This window comes from Hyaena hyaena, unplaced genomic scaffold (assembly GCF_003009895.1).
Source record: "Hyaena hyaena isolate Hyena2069 unplaced genomic scaffold, ASM300989v1 scaffold_0, whole genome shotgun sequence".
Taxonomy (NCBI): Eukaryota; Metazoa; Chordata; class Mammalia; order Carnivora; family Hyaenidae; genus Hyaena; species Hyaena hyaena.
In genome coordinates, this window is record NW_024080632.1 from 1,845,735 (window position 1) to 1,866,030 (window position 20,296).

Genomic DNA, 20,296 nt, shown 5'->3' on the forward strand with positions numbered 1-20,296 from the left:
GTGACACACGTAGGTGGGTTTTCCTTTCACAGACAAGACGGGGGAGCCCCGGGGTGGCGCTGATTGAGGGGCTGCAGCGGCGCGGCACAGGGTACGCGTTAGCCGGCCACTGGCCACACCGGGCGTCCGGAACCGTGTGTGGCCGTGGCCGTGGCCCCTCACGGGAGTGAGCCCCGGGCAGGGAGCGTTGGTGCTGCCTCCTGGGCCCGTGAGTGCGGAGCGGCGCCTTGGCTCACTGGCTTCCTCGGCCTCTCGCTGCAGGACGTCGGGCTGCTGGAGTACCAGCACCACCCCCGTGACTACAGCTCTCACCTGCCGCCCGGCTCCATCCTCCAGCCCCAGAGGAGAAGGCCCTCCCTGCTGTCTGAGTTTCAGCCTGGGAACGAAAGGTGAGGAGAGGCCTGCACGCCGCCTAGCTGGGAGCCGCGGGCCCAGTTCTCAGGCCGGGGGAGGAGGCCTGTGCTGGGGCAGGAGCGTGCAGGGTTGGTGTTAAATTTGGGGAGGGGGGTGTCGTGTGCTTGCCCTTGTCCTGGTGCAGCTGTGACGTGGGGCGAGGTTGGGGATGAGCAGGGAAGACCACGTGGCCCTCTGACTTCCCACTACGGGCCTTCAGGGATCTCTGGGGGGGGTCCCAGGCGGGGGGCGGGGTGGCTGACCGCCAAGATGTGGAGCAAGGGGGCTGGGGTGCTGGTGAGAGGGACGTGTCCTGCCCAGGTGCACACGGGACCCCCTTCCTCCCCTTCTCTCCAAGTCCTTTCCTCTCCCTCGGCTCCCAGACGAGGCCCTCTGGTGTCTGCCTGTGGCCGGGCCTGCCTGGCTTTCCTTAAGTCCAGGTGGGAGGGAATGAGCCACAGCAGCGGGACGGGGACCCCAGTGAGGGGAGGGCCGAGGTCAGAGCAGGGCCCCAAGATGGTGGAGATGATAACAGCGCCGGTTGCTAAGAGCCCTGACCTCAGATGGCACGTGCTGGCCTGTTCTAGGCTGTGGGCACATGATGGTAGGCGGCCCTGCCTCCAGGGAGTCTCCAGTCTAGCAGGGGAGGTGCATCACAGAGACCCACAAGATGATTCCAGAATGAGGCAGATGACCCATTTCTTATCTACGGGGTGAGCAAGGTATTATCTCTGGCTGGGTGGCCAGGAAAGGCCTCTCAGGGAAGGTACTTTTGCCCAGTATGTAGCTGACCGTTCAGAGACCTGGTAAAGGTATTCGGACAGAGGGAACAGCACGTGCAAAGGCCTGGAGGTGAGCAGGTTCTTGGAGAGCTCAGGGAGGGCATCCACTAGAAAAGCATTCTAGCAGGAGCAGGAGGTAGAGGTGGAGTCTGCGAGGCCTGGCCCTGCTGTGTGTGTTCAGGCAGGGCCATGTCCTCTCTGGGCCCAGTTTTGACCTCTGCAGAGTGGGGAGCCGGGTTCAGGAGAGCCAGCTGGAAGTGCTGAGCTCCCGTCTGTGCCCCAGGCAGCGGGCTGCGTTGGGGAGCACGCGAGGCCAGGTTTAGCCAGCGGTGTCTGCCTGGTGGGGGAGGTGCAGACGACAGCATGTGTGGTGTTGTCTGTGTTGGACCCACAAGGCTTTTCGGATCTGACTGTGCCCGTGAATCAGCCGGGGTTCTTGTTCAAATGCAGAGTCTGACTCAGTAGGTCTGGGGTGGGACTCAAGGCTGCATTGGTAGCCGGCTCCGGGCGGGGCTGGTGCTGTGGGCCGTGGGCCGCTCTTGGCAGGGAGGGGGTGGGAATCACCAGGACACACTCTTCCTGCTAACACAGGGAACGGCGACCCGCAGGAGGACGAGGCTGGGATTGAGTCTCGCCCGGCTGGGTGCCCTGGGGCAGATGGGCCCCTCTCTCTTGGGGTCCCAGGGGGTGTGTGTGGTGCATGGGAGGTGTGTGGCGGGAGGGCAGCACATGCGACGCCCTGTGTCTTTGCCTCCCGCAGGTCCCAGGAGCTCCACTTGCGACCTGAGTCCCACTCGTACCTGCCCGAGCTGGGCAAGTCAGAGATGGAGTTCATTGAGAGCAAGCGCCCTCGCCTGGAGCTGCTGCCGGACCCCCTGCTGCGGCCCTCGCCCCTGCTGGCTGCGGGCCAGCCCGGGGGCTCGGAGGACCTGTCCAAGGTGAGGCCTGGGCCTAGCCGGGAGCTCCTGAGGATGTGGGTGCTTTTGCAGCTGCACTGGGTGCAGGGCAGGGCGTGGGCATGGTGGGCATGTGGGGGGGATGGGGAGCTCAGCTGGAGGGGAGGCGCCTGGGCCCAGGGTGGCTCTACCGGCCACTTCCTGGCTGGAGGGGGGCAGCTCCTACCTGAATGCGCCCAGCCTGCGCCCCCTGTGCCCTAGAGGCCTCTTTCCCTCTGCTCCTCCTTAAAGTGGAAAGTGGAGCTGAGAGGGTGGGGGCGAACGTGCGCAGGTTAAGTGCCTACGGGGTGCCGGTTCAGGAGGCCTGCCCGCTGTCGGTAAACCTCAGGACAGTGGAGGCTGGAAGCCTCTCTGGTCTCTGATTTGCACAGCGGAGGCTGACAGAGGCGCTAATGGAGGGATCACAGCCGGTGGCTGTGCATTCAGGTCACCCAGTTGCCCCCGGAGCGGTTGTTTTGCTGTCACTACCTGGGATGGGGCAGGGACTGCAGCCGGCTGAGTGATGGATGTCCCTCCCGCACACGCGGAGTGTTTCCTTTAGGCTTCTTCACAGCCCCGGGGACACACGTTAGCCCGTTAGCAGCCTCCCAGCTGCTGGGTGAGGCCGGCACTCATCGTGTCGCAGCACTGGTGGGGGTGGGGGCCAGGCCAGGGCGTGGAGGGGCCCACTTGGCCTCCTGGGTCCTCTTCTCTGCCTGGTGCTGGACGGGGCTGCATGGTGGGGATTTTGGCCAGCGCAGGGGGCTGGCACGGAAGGAGCGCTGCTGTGGTGGTGATGACGCCAGCTAGCGCTGAGGGAGTGGGCCGGGCGAGTGTCGTTCCATCGCGTCTTCTCAGCCCCCACTCACGTGACCTGTGATCTCCTTTTATAAAGGAGCCCCGGGCCCCAGGGTGAGAGAGCAGGAGCCGCTCGCCCACATCACTGACGGCCAGGCAGCCCATCCCTGCCCACCAGGCTGCCCGGCCACAGGCTTCCCCTCTGGTCCTGCTAGCGGGCCGCCTGCCCCCCTCCTCCCGGTGGCTGCCCCCCACCCCGCCTGGGCACTTGAGTCTGTGTCCTCCTCCCTGGGAGGGAGGTTTTGTCATAGGAAAACCTATTTCACGAGGAGAGTCTTAGACAGGGGAGGGGGGCATTCGCGGAGGGGCATGGGGCCAGGTCAGTGGTCAGGCCAAGGGCCGTGCCGGGAGGTTCGATTTCCTCCCTAGGGACCAGGCCCCCCAGTGGGCTGTGCCCCGAGCTGCTGTCCGGTTCTGCCCAGAGAACAGGCCGCCCGCCCAGCCTGGCTTGCTGGAATGGTGGTGGGGAGCCTCCAGAGGGTTCCGTGCCTCTCCGGGGCTGGGAGCCTCTGCTCACCCCTCTTCTTGAAGCTCCCTGGTGGGGCTCCCTCTCTCTCTGTGAGTCTTAATCTTTGGGTCTGTGTCTGTCTGTCTCTGTGTGTCAGTCTTCTCTTCCTGGACCCTGGGGTCAGGGGAGTGGCGGGCCCGGTCCTGGGGACCCGCCTGCACAAACTCCAGTCAGTGCTCCAGGCTGCTGAGAGCACTTGGAAAGTTTGGGCAGAGTTGGGCAAGGGAAGGAGCCAGGAGGGAACACAACTCTGAAAGCGTTCAGATGTTTTCTGCGTCTGCCGTGTGGAATTCAGCTGGACGCATGAGACAGGAATTCAGTGGGATGTTTTTGTTACAGCCCTGCCCCCCGCCAGCTGTGTTCCTTTTTCATATAAAAATGTTCTGTTTTCTAACGCTTCCCTGCCCTTGAGCCCCTGGAGTTGTGTGGTATCGGGCTTCCTTTGGAATTCACCAGACTTTGCTTTAGGGGACTTTGGAGCCATCACACACAGAACCACTTCTGAAAGTCCCTTTGTGTGGTGGGGCTCTGTTGGCTGAAAGGGACAGAAAACCTGTGTCAGACTAACTTCAGCATGGGTCCTGGCTCATATAACTGAAATCCGGGGTTGGCGGACTTTAGGCACGGCTTGATTCAGGTGACATGATGTCACCAGGTCTCCATCTCCGTCCCTCTCTTGGGTCTGCCATTTTTCTTGTAGTCTTGTTGTGTTAACGAGGAGGCAGTTTGAGACTCCGGGCCTCCTCTTCCCATGTTCAAGGCCAGCAGAAAGGGAAAGGTTTTCCTCCATCTCCACATTTCCTATCCACAGCTTGCCTATGCGTGGGGTCCTTGCCTATCTTGGAGCCCGCTGTGATTGTGACTAGGGGTAGACACAGAGTGCCTGCAGCCGCCCCTGCCCCTTCCTGAAGCTGGGACAAGGGGCACCTCCCCAGCCACAGGCCTTTTGCTGCCTGTGTCTTTAATTTTGCATTACGCGTTTTTTTCTTTTCTGTGGTGGCCCTAATTTTACGCCAGGGGCATCTGATGGGGAAAACAGTGCCAGCTGCCACCTGGCGACCGGCTGGGGTCTGAGTTTGTTGCGTTGCTCCTGTGGCTTTGGGCTGCAGTGAATCAGGCCTGCAGCCATTGGGAGAAGCACCTGGAGGTCCACTAGCCAGGCTCCCTGGGTCCCACTCCTGGAAAGCTCTGTCCAGGAGAAAGCACGCTCTGCCCTGTGGGTGTGCCTTTTCTGTTTAAGGCAAGGTGATATTTATATAATCTGAAATTCACCACCATAAGTGAACAATTCAGAGGCTTTTAGTGCGTTCACAGTGCTGGGTAACCACTGCTTCTACTAGTCCCAGAACATTCCCATCACCCCGAAAGGAGACCCCACACCCGTTAGCAGTCACTCCCCATTCGTTCCTTCCTTCCCAGGACCACCCGTCTGCCCTCTGTCTTTCTGGATCTGACTGTTGACGTTTCCTGTAAATGGAGTCATGTAATACGTGGCCATTTGTGTCTGGCTTCTTTCACTCCGCACCATGTTGTTAAGGTTCATCCACGTCGTGGCACACGGATCAGGGCTCTGCTCCTCTTTAAGACTGAGTCGTGTTCCATTACATGATGGTCCACGTTTTATCTGTCAGTTCAGCTGTCGATGGACCTACTTGTGCATTTTTGGTGAGTGTAAATGCTAAGCCTGAACTTGAAGCAATAAGAACTCATTGAAGAAGGCCCTTTTTACTCCTCAAGAATTTAAGGAAAAGCTTCCAGCAACTTTCCAGCAGTCCCCGCAGTGGCCCATTGTGTCATCTAACCCTTGCACTGACTTTGCCAGCTTTGGGATGAAAGCCGCGTTTTTGCTCATCCTGCTTTTGAGATTTCGTCCTGGGCTGGGACCCTGTTTATTTTCCTTCTTGGTCCTGGCGAAGATCAGAGAGGGGAGGAGAGGTGTTTCTTACAGCGGGTAATGCTACTCGGTGCCAGTGCCGGGAGCCACTTCCCCTGTCACCTGAGAGAGGACGGAGTCTGCAGGGAGAGACCAGCCTAGTGCCCTAGCTGTATAGAGGAAGAGGCAGATCTCAGGGGCTGGGGGAGATGGCATGGGAAGGCAGATCTGGTTTTAGCTGGCCCAGAAGCTGGAGGTGGGCACTGTGGGCAGAGAGGACGGCCTGTGCAAAGGCCTGCAGGTGCCGGAGCACATGAGCTGATTCGGGTTTGCTGTGTGTGGGGCCAGGGACCCTCGCACCCATGTCCACCAGCTTGGGCCTCCTGTTGGGGAGTAGTTAGGTCCCCAAGCTCACTGAGTATTGTTCTTGGGAAATTTTCATCACACAGTGTTGCCATGAATTTCACGGCTCCTGGAGCGTGAAGGAGAGACCTTGCTCTTTTTGCCGTTCCTCGGGGTAAATAAATGTGTGCTCTGGGCCCTGTTTCTGCTGTGGGACACCCCGCAGCCTGCTCTTGTGATCTGCCCACCTCTACAGAGTCTGATTGAGGCCCAGCCTCGGCCTCTGGTGCCTTCTGAGCCAGGGTCCCGTTGCGTTGTGGCCGGTGACCTCAGGCCTGCCACGGAAGCTTGCTGGGTCTATTTTCCTCATCTGGGAAACGGCGAAAACATTATCTATGCCTACTTCTTAGGGTGTTTGTGACAATGACCTGAGTTAGGACTTGTGAATTGCTAAGAGCAGAGGTTGGTAAACTTACTAGGTTCTAAACTTAGTGCTCTGCCTGTCCTTGTAAATAAAGTTTAATTGGCACACAGCCACGTTAGTTTGTTTGTGTCTGTCTGTGGCTGCTTTCCCAGTACAGTGATGGGTGAGTGATTGGGCAGAGTCCAAAATGGGAACCTGAAATATTTTTCCACCTAGCCTTTTACAGAAAAGTGTGCTGGCCGCTGGCTTAGAGCAGTACCAGGCAGGCATCTCCCAGTTCTCAGTTTCCTCATCTGTGCAATGGGGACAAAGTAGCAGCTCCCTGGAAGGCTGTTGTGGGAGTCTGGGGGGTAAGTTGAGCCGAGGACTGGGACGGGCTGAGTGAGGAGTGGCGCATGCTTTGATTTCTGGGATTTCCCTGCTGAGGTGGCCTGAGCAGCGTGGGGGGCAGGTGGCCATTTCTGCATCTCCCCTGAAGGTTCTGAGTATGGAAGGCCTAGGAGTCCTGACGCCAGCTCTCCCCGTGTCTCAGACGGGCACAGCGGGGACAGAAGGCAGACCCAGTGACAGCCTCAGAACCTGGGGCCATGTGGGCCTTGCGGGGGGAGAGGCGTGGACGTACGATAGAACGGCCCCTTCTGGTCCCGAGATGGGGGGCACTTGGCCGTCCCTGGGGCTGCAGTTGTCTCAGGGAATAATGTGTCCTCTGTCCTCCGGTGCAGCTGCCGTGGGGGCGGGGAGGCGGCAGCCTGGAGCTCCTTCCCGGGCCTCCTCTGCCAGCAGCTGCCGGCTTGGCCTTGAGGCTGGCTTGGGGCGCGGGCTGGGTTCCGCCTGTGCTGCCAGGCCCGGAGCCCAGGTTTCAGGGCAGGACTGTCTCTGCCAGCGCACAGGAGACACTTTGCAGTGCGCCAGACTTTGAGCCGAGCCCTTTGTACATCTTAGCCCGTCCCGGCCTCACGACAGCCTGGCAGGTGGGAATTGTCCCATTGTACAGATGAGGAAAGTGAGGCAAGAGGCAGACTTGATCTGCCTGTGGTCACAAGGCTGGGAGGGTACTGGGTGGGCTGGGATTTGAACCTGGGGCCATGCAAGTGAGTGCTCCGGAGTCGAGGACTGCGTTTTGTTTTGTTTTGTTTTTTAAACTCCCCCCGCCCCCCCAAGTGCTCCCAGCACACCGGGTGCTCAATAAACTTCAGCTGGTGGAACGAAGCGTCAAATAGCCCAACGAAGGATTCTCTTGTTTGTTTAACCCGTTTGAAAACAGCTTTAGTACACAAAGAGCAACCCTCAAAGAAGGAAAAGCAGAAAAATACTAGTCAGTGAAAGTAAGAAAGTGAAACGCCCCGCCGTCACCGTGGAGATCGACTCTGATCCCTCTGCCACTTGTCCTGCGGTTTTCGTGTGTTGGGGGGGTGGGGGTGATGGTGTACAAAACCAGGCTTGCACTCTGTAAATTTTCTGTATGCTGCCAGTTCAGACAGAGCATTGCGAATAAATGTTCACCGAGGGTCCGCTGTGGCCCGGCCTTCAGGGATCCGACATGGGGGTCTCAGTACTTACTTTTGGGGAGCTTGGTTCTGTGGGAGGACAGGGGCAGGTAGGTGGGGCAAGAGAGAGGCCCGTGTGGGCGGAGGGGGTTGTGGAAACTCTTGTCCAGGAGGACATAAGGGATCTGACCATCGCGGAGTGGGTGGCGGGCTGGGAAGAGGACACGGTCGGGGTTGGTAAGCAACCCTGCATCTGGGATGCGGGGACCGTCATGACAGATGTTGCTATGGCTGGGAACCTGGGGAGTGAGGCAGAAGACCGGCCCGGGTGCCCTTTGTGCTGACCGCATGCTCCTCCTGTCCCCTCGCCACAGGACCGCAGCCTGGCAGGCAAGCTGGAGCCCGTGTCCCCCCCGAGCCCGCCGCACGCCGACCCCGAGCTGGAGCTCGTCCCCCCGCGGCTCTCCAAGGAGGAGCTGATCCAGAACATGGACCGGGTGGACCGCGAGATCACCATGGTGGAGCAGCAGATCTCCAAGCTGAAGAAGAAGCAGGTGCGGGTGGGCGGGCGGGACAGTGGCGCCTGAGAACGCCGGGGACCGGCCGGGGACGGGCCGGGAGCGCGCGTGTGGGCCTGCGCACGGGCCGCCGCGTCTTCCGGCCCTTCTGTTCCCGGGGCGAGAGCGCGGTTTGTGTGGCGCGCTGCGGCCCGCAGGACTCTCCGCGACGGTGGGAATGTTCTGGGGCCGCAGTGCCCGCAAAGGTAGGCGCTGGCCTGCGTGACGCGTGTGCCCGACGTGTGCAGGTGCGGTTGAGGAGCTGCACCGTTAGCTCAGTGTAATTTCAATGAAACAAAACCTGCACTTGAATAAGCCTCAGGCAGCTGCTGTACCAGCCAGCTCGGGGGTGGGGGTGCCGGTGCGGGGGTGCGCGGTGGGGGACTGGGGCGGGGGTGAGGGGTGCGGATGGGGGTGGGGGGTAGGGATCACCGCCAGGCTGCGCGTTCTGATCTGCTTTGTACCGCTTCCCAGCGATGCGGGGCAGGCACTTAGCGCCCTGTGCTTCACTTTCCTCATTCACAACGTGGCGGCAAAGACCCGCCCCTTCATTGGCTCTGGACACGGAATGGGCGTGGCCTCCCAGCTCTGCCTCCTAATAGTCGCCTCCCGCAGCCTCGGTTTCCTTTCTGTGAAATGGGCACAGACGTGATAGCACGTTCGCAGGGTTGTGAGGAGGGGACGGGTTGTGAAAACGGATCCTCCTGGTGACTGTTGAGACCCAAGGAAAGTTAACCCAAAGATCTGGGATATTAATTTTATAGTTTAATTTCAACACTAATCGATACACAATTAATTGATGATCTGCCTTTTCCTGGCTCCTCTCCTGCCTCCCTTTGGTGTCTTCTGGTCTCTGCTCAGACATCTCCACAGAGGCCTTTGTAGGAGCCCTCCTCCCCAGCCACCCTCTCTCCTGGGGCCAGCAAATCCAGCCAGGTCTGGCTTGCTGCCTGTTTTTGTAAATAAAGTTTTATTGGCACAGAGTCACATGTTGTCAGTGGCTGCTCTCAGGATAGAGTGCCAGAGCTGAGCGGTCAAGACAGACACCGTGTGGCAGGCAGAGCCTGAACCATGTGCTCTCGCGGCCTTCTCTGGAGAAGTTTGCCGCCCCTGTTGTGCCCAGCCCCCTTCTTGATGATCTTTCCCGCTTTGCTACATTGTGGGCTCCTCCTGAGGCTGAGCAGGGTCCTTGTCTCCCTGCTCAGTGTGTGCTCCTGGCAGTGCTGGCGCATAGTAGGTGCTCGTTAGAAACTGTTGATTGGGCCAGTGTGACATTGCCTTGACCCTGAGAAGCATCTGGGATACCCGAGAGAGGCCCGGGGCCTGGTTGGGGTGAGGCAGCATCTACACGGGCAGGGGAGAGTACAGGCACCTTTGGTCCCCCCGGCCTGGCTCTGGGATGGGCTTCAGGTCATGTCACGTATGTGTGTGTGGCTGTGGCCGGGAGCCAGGCGGCTCAGAGCAGCCCTTGCCAGCTTTGGTTTGTTTTTCAAATCCACGGTGGCATTATAGTTTTAAACTGAAATTCACAGAACGTTTTAAAGTGAACAATTCACTGTCGGGTAGCACATCCACAGTGTGGGGACCCCCCATCTGCTTACGTTCCCACCCCCCTCACGGAGACCCTGTACCCACTGGTGGTCATTCTCCACCCTCCTGTCTCCCGCCGGCCTCTAATCTGCGTCTCTGTGTATGGATTTACCTGCCCTGGGTATTTCGTATTAGCAGAATCCTGTAACACACAGCAGGCGCCTGTGCTTCCTTCCTTCCTTCCTTCCTTTTTTTTTTTTTTAAATAATTTCCAAGTGCAACATGCGGCTTGAAGTCATGACTCCAAGATGGTGTCGCGTGTTCTACCGACCGAGCCAGCCAGGCGCCCTTTCGTTCCTTTCGAAGGTGAAATCGTGTCCACTGTGTGGATGGACCACATTCTGCGTGTCCGGTCACGTGTTCATGGACATGAGGGTTGTTTGTACCTCTCGGCTGTTGCAGACGGAGCTGCCGTGACCCTTTGTGTCCACGTTTCTGTGTGAGGCCCTGTCATCAGTTCTCGCCGCTCTGTACCTGGGAGCGGGATTGCTGGGTCGCCTGCTCATCCCACGTGTCACACTTTGAGGAGCCGCCAGTCTGTCTTCCATAGCACCTGCCCCCTTTTCCATTCTGGCTACCAGTGCCCAAAGGTCCCTGTTTTTTTACGTCCTCACCAACACTTATTTTTCTCTGTGTTTCTGTTCATGTTTACGCCATCCTGGTGGGCAGAAGTGGTATTTCATTGTGGCTTTGATTTGCCTTTGATAGCCCGGGTTCATCAGGCTGTGTAGCAGCACTTTTTATGCATCTCCTCCTTTGATCCTCAGAAAAGCCTTCTGCTGCTTTCTCTGAGGAAGACGCCGAGGGTCAGAGAGGTTGAATGACTTGCCCCAGGCCACATAGCTGGTGGTTTTGGAGTGAGGTTTGCCCTGGGTAGAATTCGGCATCGCCAGGGTCTCTGGTGGTATTTCTCATTGGTGTCTCAGGGAGGATCAGCTTCATGAACCAAACCAGAGAGGATCTCTTTTCTGCCCACCCTTTCTGGCTGTGTGCCTCTTCCACTTCTTTGCTTCGTTGTTTTCTATTTTTTTGTTTGTTTGTTTTGTTTTGTTTTTGCACTTTTTGCAGGGAGATTTCCATGTTCTGCCAGATGCTGACTGTCCTTCTGGAAGCTGCTGCCAGGGGTCACTGTGGGGCTGAGGCAGCTTGGCTCCACCAGCCAGGCCTTGGTGCCGGCAGAGGCCAGGACTGGATTTTCTGGCTCTTTCTGCACTGCTTTTCTCTTCGCTGCCTTCTTGAATTCATACTGCTTTGCTCCACAGTCAGTGACCGTGGGCAGGTCTTGCGTAGTGAGCAGAGAGCGGTGTCTGTTCTCACTCAGGATGCTCTCAGATTGTACACACCTGGACTTTGGTCTTCTGTGTGACCCTGGGCCAATGTCATAGGCTCTCTGGTCTTCCCTTTTCTGTTTTGGTATAGACTGGCACGAGGGGGTGTCCTTCAGTGTTGGGAGGAGGAGGGTGTGGTGCAAAGGCCACAGGCAGATGAGGGTGAGAAGCTGCCTGTTAGGTGCTGGGTGCATTGCCTGCCCTGGCACATTGCACCCTCATACCAGCTCTCTGGGGTGGAGGTTTAATTTTCCCTATTTGATGGGAGGAGAGGGAAGCTCTAGGCAGTCACAACTTAGATAGTAAAGTAGAAACAGGGTTCCAGTCTGCACGGCCTGGCTCCAGAGTCTTCATGGCCTCTCCTGGGGACCGTGGTACTTGCAGGGATGATTGTGGAGGAGGGCTGCTGGCTTTTAGCGGGCCCCCTTCCGTGCCCGCACCTGCGGTGACCTGCCAGGGATGCCTGCCGATAAGCCCCATTTTACAGAGAAGGAAACTGTAGCACATCAGGGTTTCAAAGCTGCCTGCTTGTGCTCGCCTGGCTCGTAAGTCCGCTAAGTGGGATTTGAACCTGGGAAGGCCGGCCGCATGGCCGAGAGCCTGGAGTGGGCCCTTCCCTGCTGAGCTGGGGGCCCCGCCAGGGCCCGGAGTCCCCCGGTGACTCAGAGGAAATGGTTAGCAGCCTGACTTCCTGTGTGAGTCCACCAGGCCTGCCGCCCGCTGGGCTGCGGGGCCGCCCCCCCCCGGCATGGGGGTGCTGCACCCCGCCTCCCGCCTGCCCGGCCGCTCACCACCCCGCTCCCCCCTCTGCCACAGCAACAGCTGGAGGAGGAGGCCGCCAAGCCCCCGGAGCCCGAGAAGCCCGTGTCGCCGCCGCCCACCGAGTCAAAGCATCGCAGCCTGGTGCAGATCATCTACGACGAAAACCGGGTACGCCCTGCCCCTGCCCGGGGCGCCCCCACTCCCTCTTCTCCTGCCCGACCCGGGCTGGCCTCTGAGTGCTGTGTGGTGTCGCCCTGAGGGGCTGGCTCTCTCCCTGCGACTGAGAAATGGGGTCTGCCGCAATCCCCGCCCCCGCACGCGGGCCTGAACGGGAGCCGGGCAGCCTGGTGTGGGCTGTGGCCGGCCTGTGGGAGCCCGTGTGACAGTGTGGGCGGCAGGCTGGAGGAGGGCCTCGGGGGCCAGTGAGTTGGAGGGTTGAGGTGGGGAGGACTGGGCAATCAGTGGCGCACTCGTTACAGAGAAGGTCCTGTAACAGAGAAGACGATAGTAATGCTGTTATTATTAAAAATAAGAGCAAACGTTAATTGAACAGCTCCTTTCGTGCGATGGGCCAGGTTCTTTATGTAGCAGCCCTGGGAAGGCAGATTCAGGAATTGTTTCCGTTTAACACAGGGAGAAACTGAGGCTCAGAGACGCTAAGTGACATATCCAAAGTCACACAGCTAGAAAGCAGTGGACCTGCGACTTGAACCTGTGGGCCCTCACGTCCTAGAACATGAGCACTGGCCTCTGCTGACGTTTGGGCCTGGAAGGCATGCTTGAGCACAGGGTCCGTAGCAGGCTGCGGGGGCTCCTAGGGATGTGGAGGGCGGGCACTCGGCGACTGGAGGGGGCTCAGTCTTGGGGGAGTGGCTTAGGGTACCGGAGCAGAGTGTCTCTGGGGCCCAAGCTGCCCCGAAGTGGAACCTGGTGTCTGGTGAGGCAGTGAACTCACTGTCATCCCAGTCGAGCCACAGAGAGCTCAGCTCCTGTGATTTACAGTTGACTCTTTGCACACGAACTCAGGGCCCATGAATTTGAGTTGTCTCCCGTAGTTTACAGGTGACAAAACTGAGGCCCAGAGAGGGACCGTTCCTTGTCTTGAGGTTACACAGTGACGGGTGTTCCCAGCTGTCTGTGCTGTAGGATCTCCCCTCCCTCTCCCCCCCGCCCCGGGTCCTGGCCATCTTTCCCAGCCGTCTGTGCTATAGGATCTGCCCCAGTGCTGGATTGGTGTTCGCAGGGCGGGTGGGGGCTGGGGGAGTCCTGGGGCTGGGGGGCTGCTCTGGAGCCTGGGGTCTTGTGCTTGGGCCTGTGGCTGTAGCTCCAGGCAAGGAACTTCCGGATCCGTTGGCTTGGCTATGCTTCCGCCTATTGAGGCAGCAACAGCTGCGGGGTGAAACTGAGCCTGCTGGGCGCCTAGAGCTTCGTGCTGGGCCTTGCCGGGCCGGTCGCCCTCCCGTACCCTGGCACCGCCATAAGATAATAAGGGGCGCTGAGGGGTCGCGTGTGCTTTAGCAGGATGCCCCTAGGTTCATGTGGGATCTTTACCATGGCCTGGCTATGTGACCTCGGGCAAGGTACTTACACCTCCCTGTGGCTCCCTGCATAGTGATGGTAATTCTGGCCCCTCCCTGGGGCATGGGAGTTGAATGAGTTCATCTCGTAGAGCCCTTAGACCAACGCCTGGCACTGAGCGAGTGCCAGCTGGTGATGCTGGTGGTGTCACTCTTCCTTTCTAGTGATCGTTTATGTTTTGCATAATTCTACCTAGTTCTCTCAAGACCTGTATGAAACAGGTACTGTTGTAGTCTCTCCATTTCCTCACGAAGAAATCAAGGCCAAGAGAGGGAAGGTGAGCTGCCTGAGATTGCAGAGCAAGTGAGCGTGTGGCTGGAGACCGGAGCCAGGATCGAGCTGACGCCAGGAGCCTGTGGTGGAGGGGACTGGGGCAGGGCTCCCGTGTGTCGCCCTGGGGTAGCTCCTCTGACCCTTGGTGACAGGGCAGGTGCCCTTCTCTCCAGCAGCTGTGGAGGGGAGTTGGTGGCTTTGCTCGGCATGTCACCACGCTGCCCTTGGCCCTCGTCAGGCGCTCAGCCTCCTGGGGCCAGCACTCCCACAGGCAGCAGCCTCGAGCCCTGCGGGGCCAGGCAGACGCAAAGGCACAGGCCTTCGGTGTTCCCTCGGGAAGCCTGGGCCGCCCTTCCCTGGGGTGTGTCCTTCAGGCTGTGCCGGGTCCTCCCCAGGGAGCTGTGGCTGCAGATGCCATTGGTCTTTGGCTCCTTGGCCTCAGCACCCCCCCCCCCCCACCAGAGCAGTTAAGATAACCCCTTCTCGTTCTCCCCTGCTGGATGGTGTCCCTGCCCAAATGGCCGCCTCCTGCCCAGGTTTTCTGCAGCTGCTGTGTGAGTAGGGAGGTGGGCAGAGGAGGGTGGCTTGGAGCCCAGGCCAGCCACCACCTGGTGAGCTGGGCCTTTTATTTTCATCTCGGGTCTTTGGTCGCTTTGGGTCCCGGCCACGTTCTTGAAATCCCCAAGATCGTGGCTGGAGGGGCTCTGTAAACTGTAAAGTGCGGTATCAGGAAGGGTCCGGTGGGTCAAGACTCTTGGATACGAGAGACAAAAACTCCGCTTAAATTGCTCGAGGCTGTTGAAAGTTGATGGTGATCCAGGCCCTCAGGCAAAGATGTCTGGGAGCTCTGGTCCCCGTCCCCGCGGGACAACGTGTGCTGCTGCAGGCACCCCCGCCTCCCGGGGCATTTAGGACGCAGTCCTAGGGTTGGTGCTTACTGGCTAGCTGGCGTCACATGCCTGTTTCTCAGCTCATACCCGGGTCGGGAGAGGGGTCTGACTACACTGATTGGTCAGGGCTAGGACTCAGCCCTGCCCTGGGAGACTGACCACTGCCCTGTCCCTAAGGCTAGATAGAGGGAGGGCGCTCTCCCAAGAGGAGCTTGGGACTAGCAGGCACTTGCAGCTTGTGCCCCCCACCCCGGCTGGCGGTTCCCACGCTGGGGTCCTGGAGTGCTGGCGTTGCCCTGTCTGCTCCCGCTCCTCAGGCCCGGGGCTTCCGCCCACATTCTTGGATTTCGTTCTGTTCTGCTGTCCTAGTGGGGTAGGAGTGGCTGGGTTAGCTTACATGAAGCTCCAGTAATTTCCCCGAGGCCTCATCGCTAGTGAGCTGCAGGTTAGGACTGGAACCCTGGTTCCTGGGGAGCTGAGAGCAGGCCCCTGCCCAGTAGGTTAGGTCCCCTGGGGGCATCATACTCCTCCTCTTCCTTCATTTGTGTATTCATCCGTTCAGCAGCCCTGTGACTGAACACTTGCTCTGTGCCCACCACTGTTCCAGGCAGTGATGCACAGCAGTGATCCTGGCCCACTTGCATTAACTCTTTGGTCAGGGAGACATAATCACACCCAAAGTCACCACACATGGGCACACCTTTGATCCCAGAACTTTGCTCCTCATTGTCGCTAATTCCTCTTTTTGTCCCTTCATTTATGCCCTCACTCTGCTGCAGGCCCACTAGCCTTTGTTCTTCCTGTCTTAGGGCCTTTGCACTGGCCGTGCCCTCTTCCTGGAACTCCTCCCCCCCCCGCGCCGGGCTCTCTTACTTGCTCTTTCAGCTCTTTGCCCCAACCCCCCCTTTTCAGCAAGGCCCATTTTGTCCCTCCATTTAATCCTGAAAACCTTCAAGGGATGTTTCTCCTTTTCCTGGCTTTAATTTTCTCTTTTGCCCTTGTTCCCACTCCACTGGACATGATTCAGATTTTATTGTTTATTTTGTTTATGGTAAACAGAAGTTTTGGGAGGGCAGGGATTTTTGTGTCTATTTCCCAGCTCTTTCCCCAGCACCTGGAACAGCACATAGTAGGAATTCAGGAAACATTTTTTGAATAAATGAGGAATGATAGAGGGGAGGGGAGACTTTTCCCCCCGGAAGAGTCCTCTGGTTTTGGGGTGCCGGGATTGGTCCCTGGCCCCAGTGGAGGTCAGCATGGAAGGGGGTCCCTCCCTGTGGGCTGAGCCTCAGGGCCTGGAGGCTGGGTGGGCAGGAAGCCCTTCAGCTGCCTCTGGCAGGAACAGCCAGAACTCACTGCCCCTCTGGGGATCAATAGGATTAAATTTTAATCCTCCTTCCTTCCCTGCTGGTTCCTCTGAGAGGGGATGACAAGGGTCTGTCTCTAAATGCCTTGCTGGCTGGAAAACGCAGCCTCCCTGCGGGCACGGCCTGCCTGGCTTTTCTGCATATTGGACTCTGGCTCATTATCCATTCGGGGCACATGGACGAGGCGCCCAGCAGGCACAGCGGGGGCGCTGAGCAAGGCGGTTTCTGCCTCTCCGGGGCTGCCTGTGTGGGCGGGGCCTGGCAGGTGCACACAGATGTGGGACCCGAGGCCCCTGGGGAGCGGGGCTGGGCGGGGCCCAGCAGGTGCACACAGATATGGGACGGGGGGGGGGGGGCTCCTGGGGGGTGGGACTGGGCGGGGCCGGGCAGGTGCACACAGATGGGGACCTGGTGCTCCTGGGGGGCGGGGCTGGGCAGGTGTACACAGATGTGGGAAGGGGGGGTTCTGGGGGGGCGGGATGGGGCGAGGCCAGGCAGGTGCACACAGATGTGGGTCGGTGGGGGGGACCTGGGGGGCGGGACTGGGCGGGGCTGGGCCAGGATTGGGAAAGGCTTCTTTGAATCAGTAGGTGGGCCCTCACCCCTGAAGGAGGGGGTATTCGGGTGTGTGGGGGTCACAGCACACATCAAGGCTCAGAGAAGGGTCAGGGCCTCATTGGATCTTCAAAGGGAGTGTGTGAGGTGCCGGAGGCAAGGCCTATCGGGTCTAGGAGCTCACGCTTCCGAGTTCCGGTAAAGCAAACACATGCAGCACATGGAGGGGGTGCTGACTCCGGAGGAATTTGGGACAGTGGGCAGCTGAGGTGGGTGTCCTGCCTTAAGCAAGCCTGGAGCCAGATGTGCAGAAACGGGTGCGGAGGACCACCGCCTGGTCCCAACGCTGCAAGGAGGCGGGATTTATAGGGGCAGAGCGCACCCACACACGTAGGTGCGCACAGGTGTCTGAGCAGGCCTCTGGGTGATTGTGTGCATATGTGAGTGCGTGTGTGTGCAAGACCATGCATGTGGGGCTCACCTGCGGTTATCTGCATTGCTGAGCGATGAGGAAATCAGAGAGTAAGACCCACATCTTCTCGCGTCTTATATTTCAAACATCTCATTAGTAAGATTTTTACGTAATGTGATTAGGGGCGCCTGGCTGGCTCAGTCGGCAGAGCGTGTGACTTTTGATCTCAGGGTCATGAGTTCAAGCCCCACGTTGGGCATGGAGCCTACTTAAAAAATAAGTGAAAGGAAATTAATACATGATATAATTAGGAATGAGCAGGACACAGATGAATAACACTCATAATAGTATTAGTAGCTGAGCCCCTGAAGCATTTTGTAGAGCATTTTGGGGGTCCAGGCGCCCTGATGTCCAGCTCTGGACTCCCCCAGCCCACCCTGTGCTGGGATTCGTGGCTTTTGGGGCAGTGGCTCTGGTCTAGTACTGCAGCATCCGGGCTCCCGCCTCTGCCTCTGTGACGGGCCACCTCTGCTGTCCCGGGGCCCAGAGTTCTTCCAGATTCCCTCTTCTGCACGTACAGAATGCTGGCCTGCTGTATACGTTAGGACCCTGTCATGTCTCCCTCATCACACCCCGTGAGCACTCTGGGCAGCATGCGGAGGCCCCCAGTACATATGGACATGCTCTGCTTCTGGGGTGTGTACTGGCTTGAATGCTGCCGCGGCAGGCAGGTGGGCACATGGGCACCGCCCCCTGGCAGAGGGAGATGTTGAGGCCTGGGGCTCAGGTCCGAGCAAAAAGCTATGGTGGGGGGTGGGCCAGGGGGCCGGTGGGGTGACGTTCGCGAGCCCCTGCCCACGAGGAGGTGTGTGTGTGTGTGTGTGCGCGCGCGTGTGTGTGTGTGTGTGTGATACACGTGTATAACTGGACAGCTGTGCCCATGGACGCAAACGCGTGTATGTGCCGCGTGTGTGTTCATGGGTGTACGTGCGCCTGTTGATGGCTGCATGCATGTGTCTGTGACTCGTGTGCATGCATGGGTGTCAGTCATGCGATTGTACACCCACGCACATATGTGTGTACATGCATTTGAGTGGCCCTGTGATGACTGCACGTGTGTGGAGGCACATGTATGACTCTGCACATGTGGGACACAGTTGTGGCTACTTGTGCATTTATACACCCAGGCATGCTTATTAGCTGTGTGACGTGTGCAGATGTGTACGCACACTGGTGTGCTTGGGGCAGGTGTGTGGCTGGTTGTTCACACTTCGGGGATACCCACGGTTCCACGTGGCATGCGTGTGTACCTGGGTACACCTAGCGCATATGGAGGTGGGTGTGGGTGTGAGTTGGCTTGGGTGGCACACACGTGTACATTTGTGCCTTTGTAGGTGGAGTTGTGGTGTTCGTCACGTGGCTGGGGCTGTGTGCGCCTCTCAAAGCAGGTGACTGGTGTTTCATGACCCAGGCCCGGGCCCCAGGCACCCTGGCCCCACGGACCATGGGGTCCCCTGCAGGAGTGCAGTCTCTCTCGAGAGACCCTCACCTGGGCCCCATGCCTGGTCAGAGCCCCAGTTCCTCCCTTCCTCTCGGCCTGAACTTCTGGGTGTGTGCTCTGGGTTTGCCCGCAGAGCAAGACAGCCTCGGGCAGCTTCAGGCAGCTGCACTGTGTGGCCTGGACCCTCGGAGGAGTTTGGCTTATGTCATCAGGTTGATGAGAGGCTGTCAGCCGACCGGGGGGGGGGGGGGGGGGAAGGCGGGAGTTTCGGGTGTGGTACTGAGTCCGCAGCCTGCCCCTGTGCCCTCCGCCACGCTCCTTGCTGGGAGGTGCCCTCCATTTGAAGGGATCCATTAAGAGAGACTCCATTCCTTTTAGAACATCCTTGTAAAAGTCGTGGGGGGTTGGTACCTTGAGTGAGTGTGGCCATTTTGCAGATGGGGAGACTAAGGCTTGGATAAGTGGAGTGGCTTGCTGAACGCAGAGCAGGGCTGACTCCTGGGCATTGCTGCTGGTGGACAGGCTGTAGTGGTAGAGTTGCCTGTCTGAGGGAGAGGCAGGACCTCCCTGTGCCCCCCAAGAACTGCAGCAGGCTCTTCCCACTCCACCCTTGCAGGCTAAGCCAGAGAAGCAGGGTCGGGAGCAGGAGCAGGGGTGTGGCGGCGTGAGGGGAGGAAGTGCCCCTGCAGGGCGTGAGGGGTGGGGGATGCTGGTGCAGGGCCTGCCGCTTGAGCTGCACACTCCAGGGCTTGCATGACCCACGCCTCTGCCTCCTCGGGTATAAACGGGTTGATGAGAGAAGCTTCTGAATAGGGCTCTTGCACGAATCCAAGCACACAGGGCACGCGGCGGATCCAGAGGCGGGCCTGGCCCACGTCGGGGCCCTGGGTGCGAGCCATGGCCCTGGACCTGTCAGCTGCCAGCCCTGGCGCCGCACCTACTACGCGCCGGATCCTGATATCCGCGCGTCCCGGCTGCCTGAGGCGGCGCTGCTGTGGCCCGTCCTCGAGAGGAGGCAGCTGAGGCTCGGAGGCGGAGGGACTTGAACCCAGGCCTGCTCTCGGGCTCCACACTCTCCAGCCTTCCTGGTGCTGCAGCGTCTTTGGGACCGTTTCACGGAGGGTTTCTCGGGGTGAGCTGTGGCCGTGCCATGCTTTGGAAACGGAGGCGCGTCTTTAAAGGCCCCAGGGTTGCCGAGGGCTGAGGATCGGAGCCCGGGAAGGGTCAGGAGCAAAGGGAGCCTTGCAGCAGGCTCTGCGGGGGGCACCCGGTCCCCTGCGTTCCCTGTGGCTTCAGCAACTTAGGGAGGGCCTCTTCCTTGCTCTCTTCTCCAGGGGCTGCAGGAAGCCCCCTCCAGGTGCCCGTGTTCCTGAGAAGATGGATTCTGCTGTGGTTCACGGGACACGGGTTTCTGGAGCGCCCAGCACGGGCACTGGGCCCAGATGCAAGACCCGTGCTTACCTGGGTGATGTGGCAGTTTCTAGCGGCCTGGCTACTCCCGCCATGCCCTTCCTGTTTTGGGCATTTCTTTTTTATCTAGATAAGAAGTTGCCGCTGATGCCCACAGAACCTCATGAATGCACAGAAGCTTCTATTCATCCGTCAAAACCCACCTTATATGTTCCTCCTGTTACCTTTCTGGAGACGCTCTAGCCCTGCTTTAGGCCTCGCCTGTACGCCACACATCCCTTTCTCTGCCTGGGCACACCGGTCTGTCACACTGTTCTTGACCGGCTGTTCTAATATGAGCCTTCCTGCAGGCATGGGCTGGGTCTCATTCATTCCCAGTGCTTTATTTTTTAAAAAATTTTAAGCTTATTCATTCACTGAGAGAGCGCGTGAGCAAGCGGGGGAGGGACAGGGAGGGGGAGAGAGAATCCC

The 20,296-nt window shown here is 59.1% G+C and overlaps 1 protein-coding gene and 1 non-coding gene across 22 annotated transcripts in view; both read left to right on the forward strand.

Annotated features, from left to right (window-relative positions):
* The window catches only part of NCOR2 (nuclear receptor corepressor 2), a 210,906-nt gene that overhangs the window by 74,170 nt on the left and 116,440 nt on the right, over window positions 1–20,296 (forward strand). For 20 of the 21 annotated variants that reach the window (XM_039241454.1, XM_039241364.1, XM_039242237.1 and 17 more), the window contains 4 exons: window positions 262–389; window positions 1,936–2,113; window positions 7,977–8,156; window positions 11,894–12,007. In XM_039241454.1, coding sequence (XP_039097385.1) covers window positions 262–389; window positions 1,936–2,113; window positions 7,977–8,156; window positions 11,894–12,007 — 600 coding nt within the window. The remainder of the gene's footprint in view (window positions 1–261; window positions 390–1,935; window positions 2,114–7,976; window positions 8,157–11,893; window positions 12,008–20,296) is intronic. The other variant, XM_039242451.1, reaches the window with a different exon arrangement.
* Window positions 17,101–17,173, forward strand: TRNAK-UUU. Its single transcript has one exon. It is a non-coding gene; the product is annotated as a tRNA-Lys (tRNA).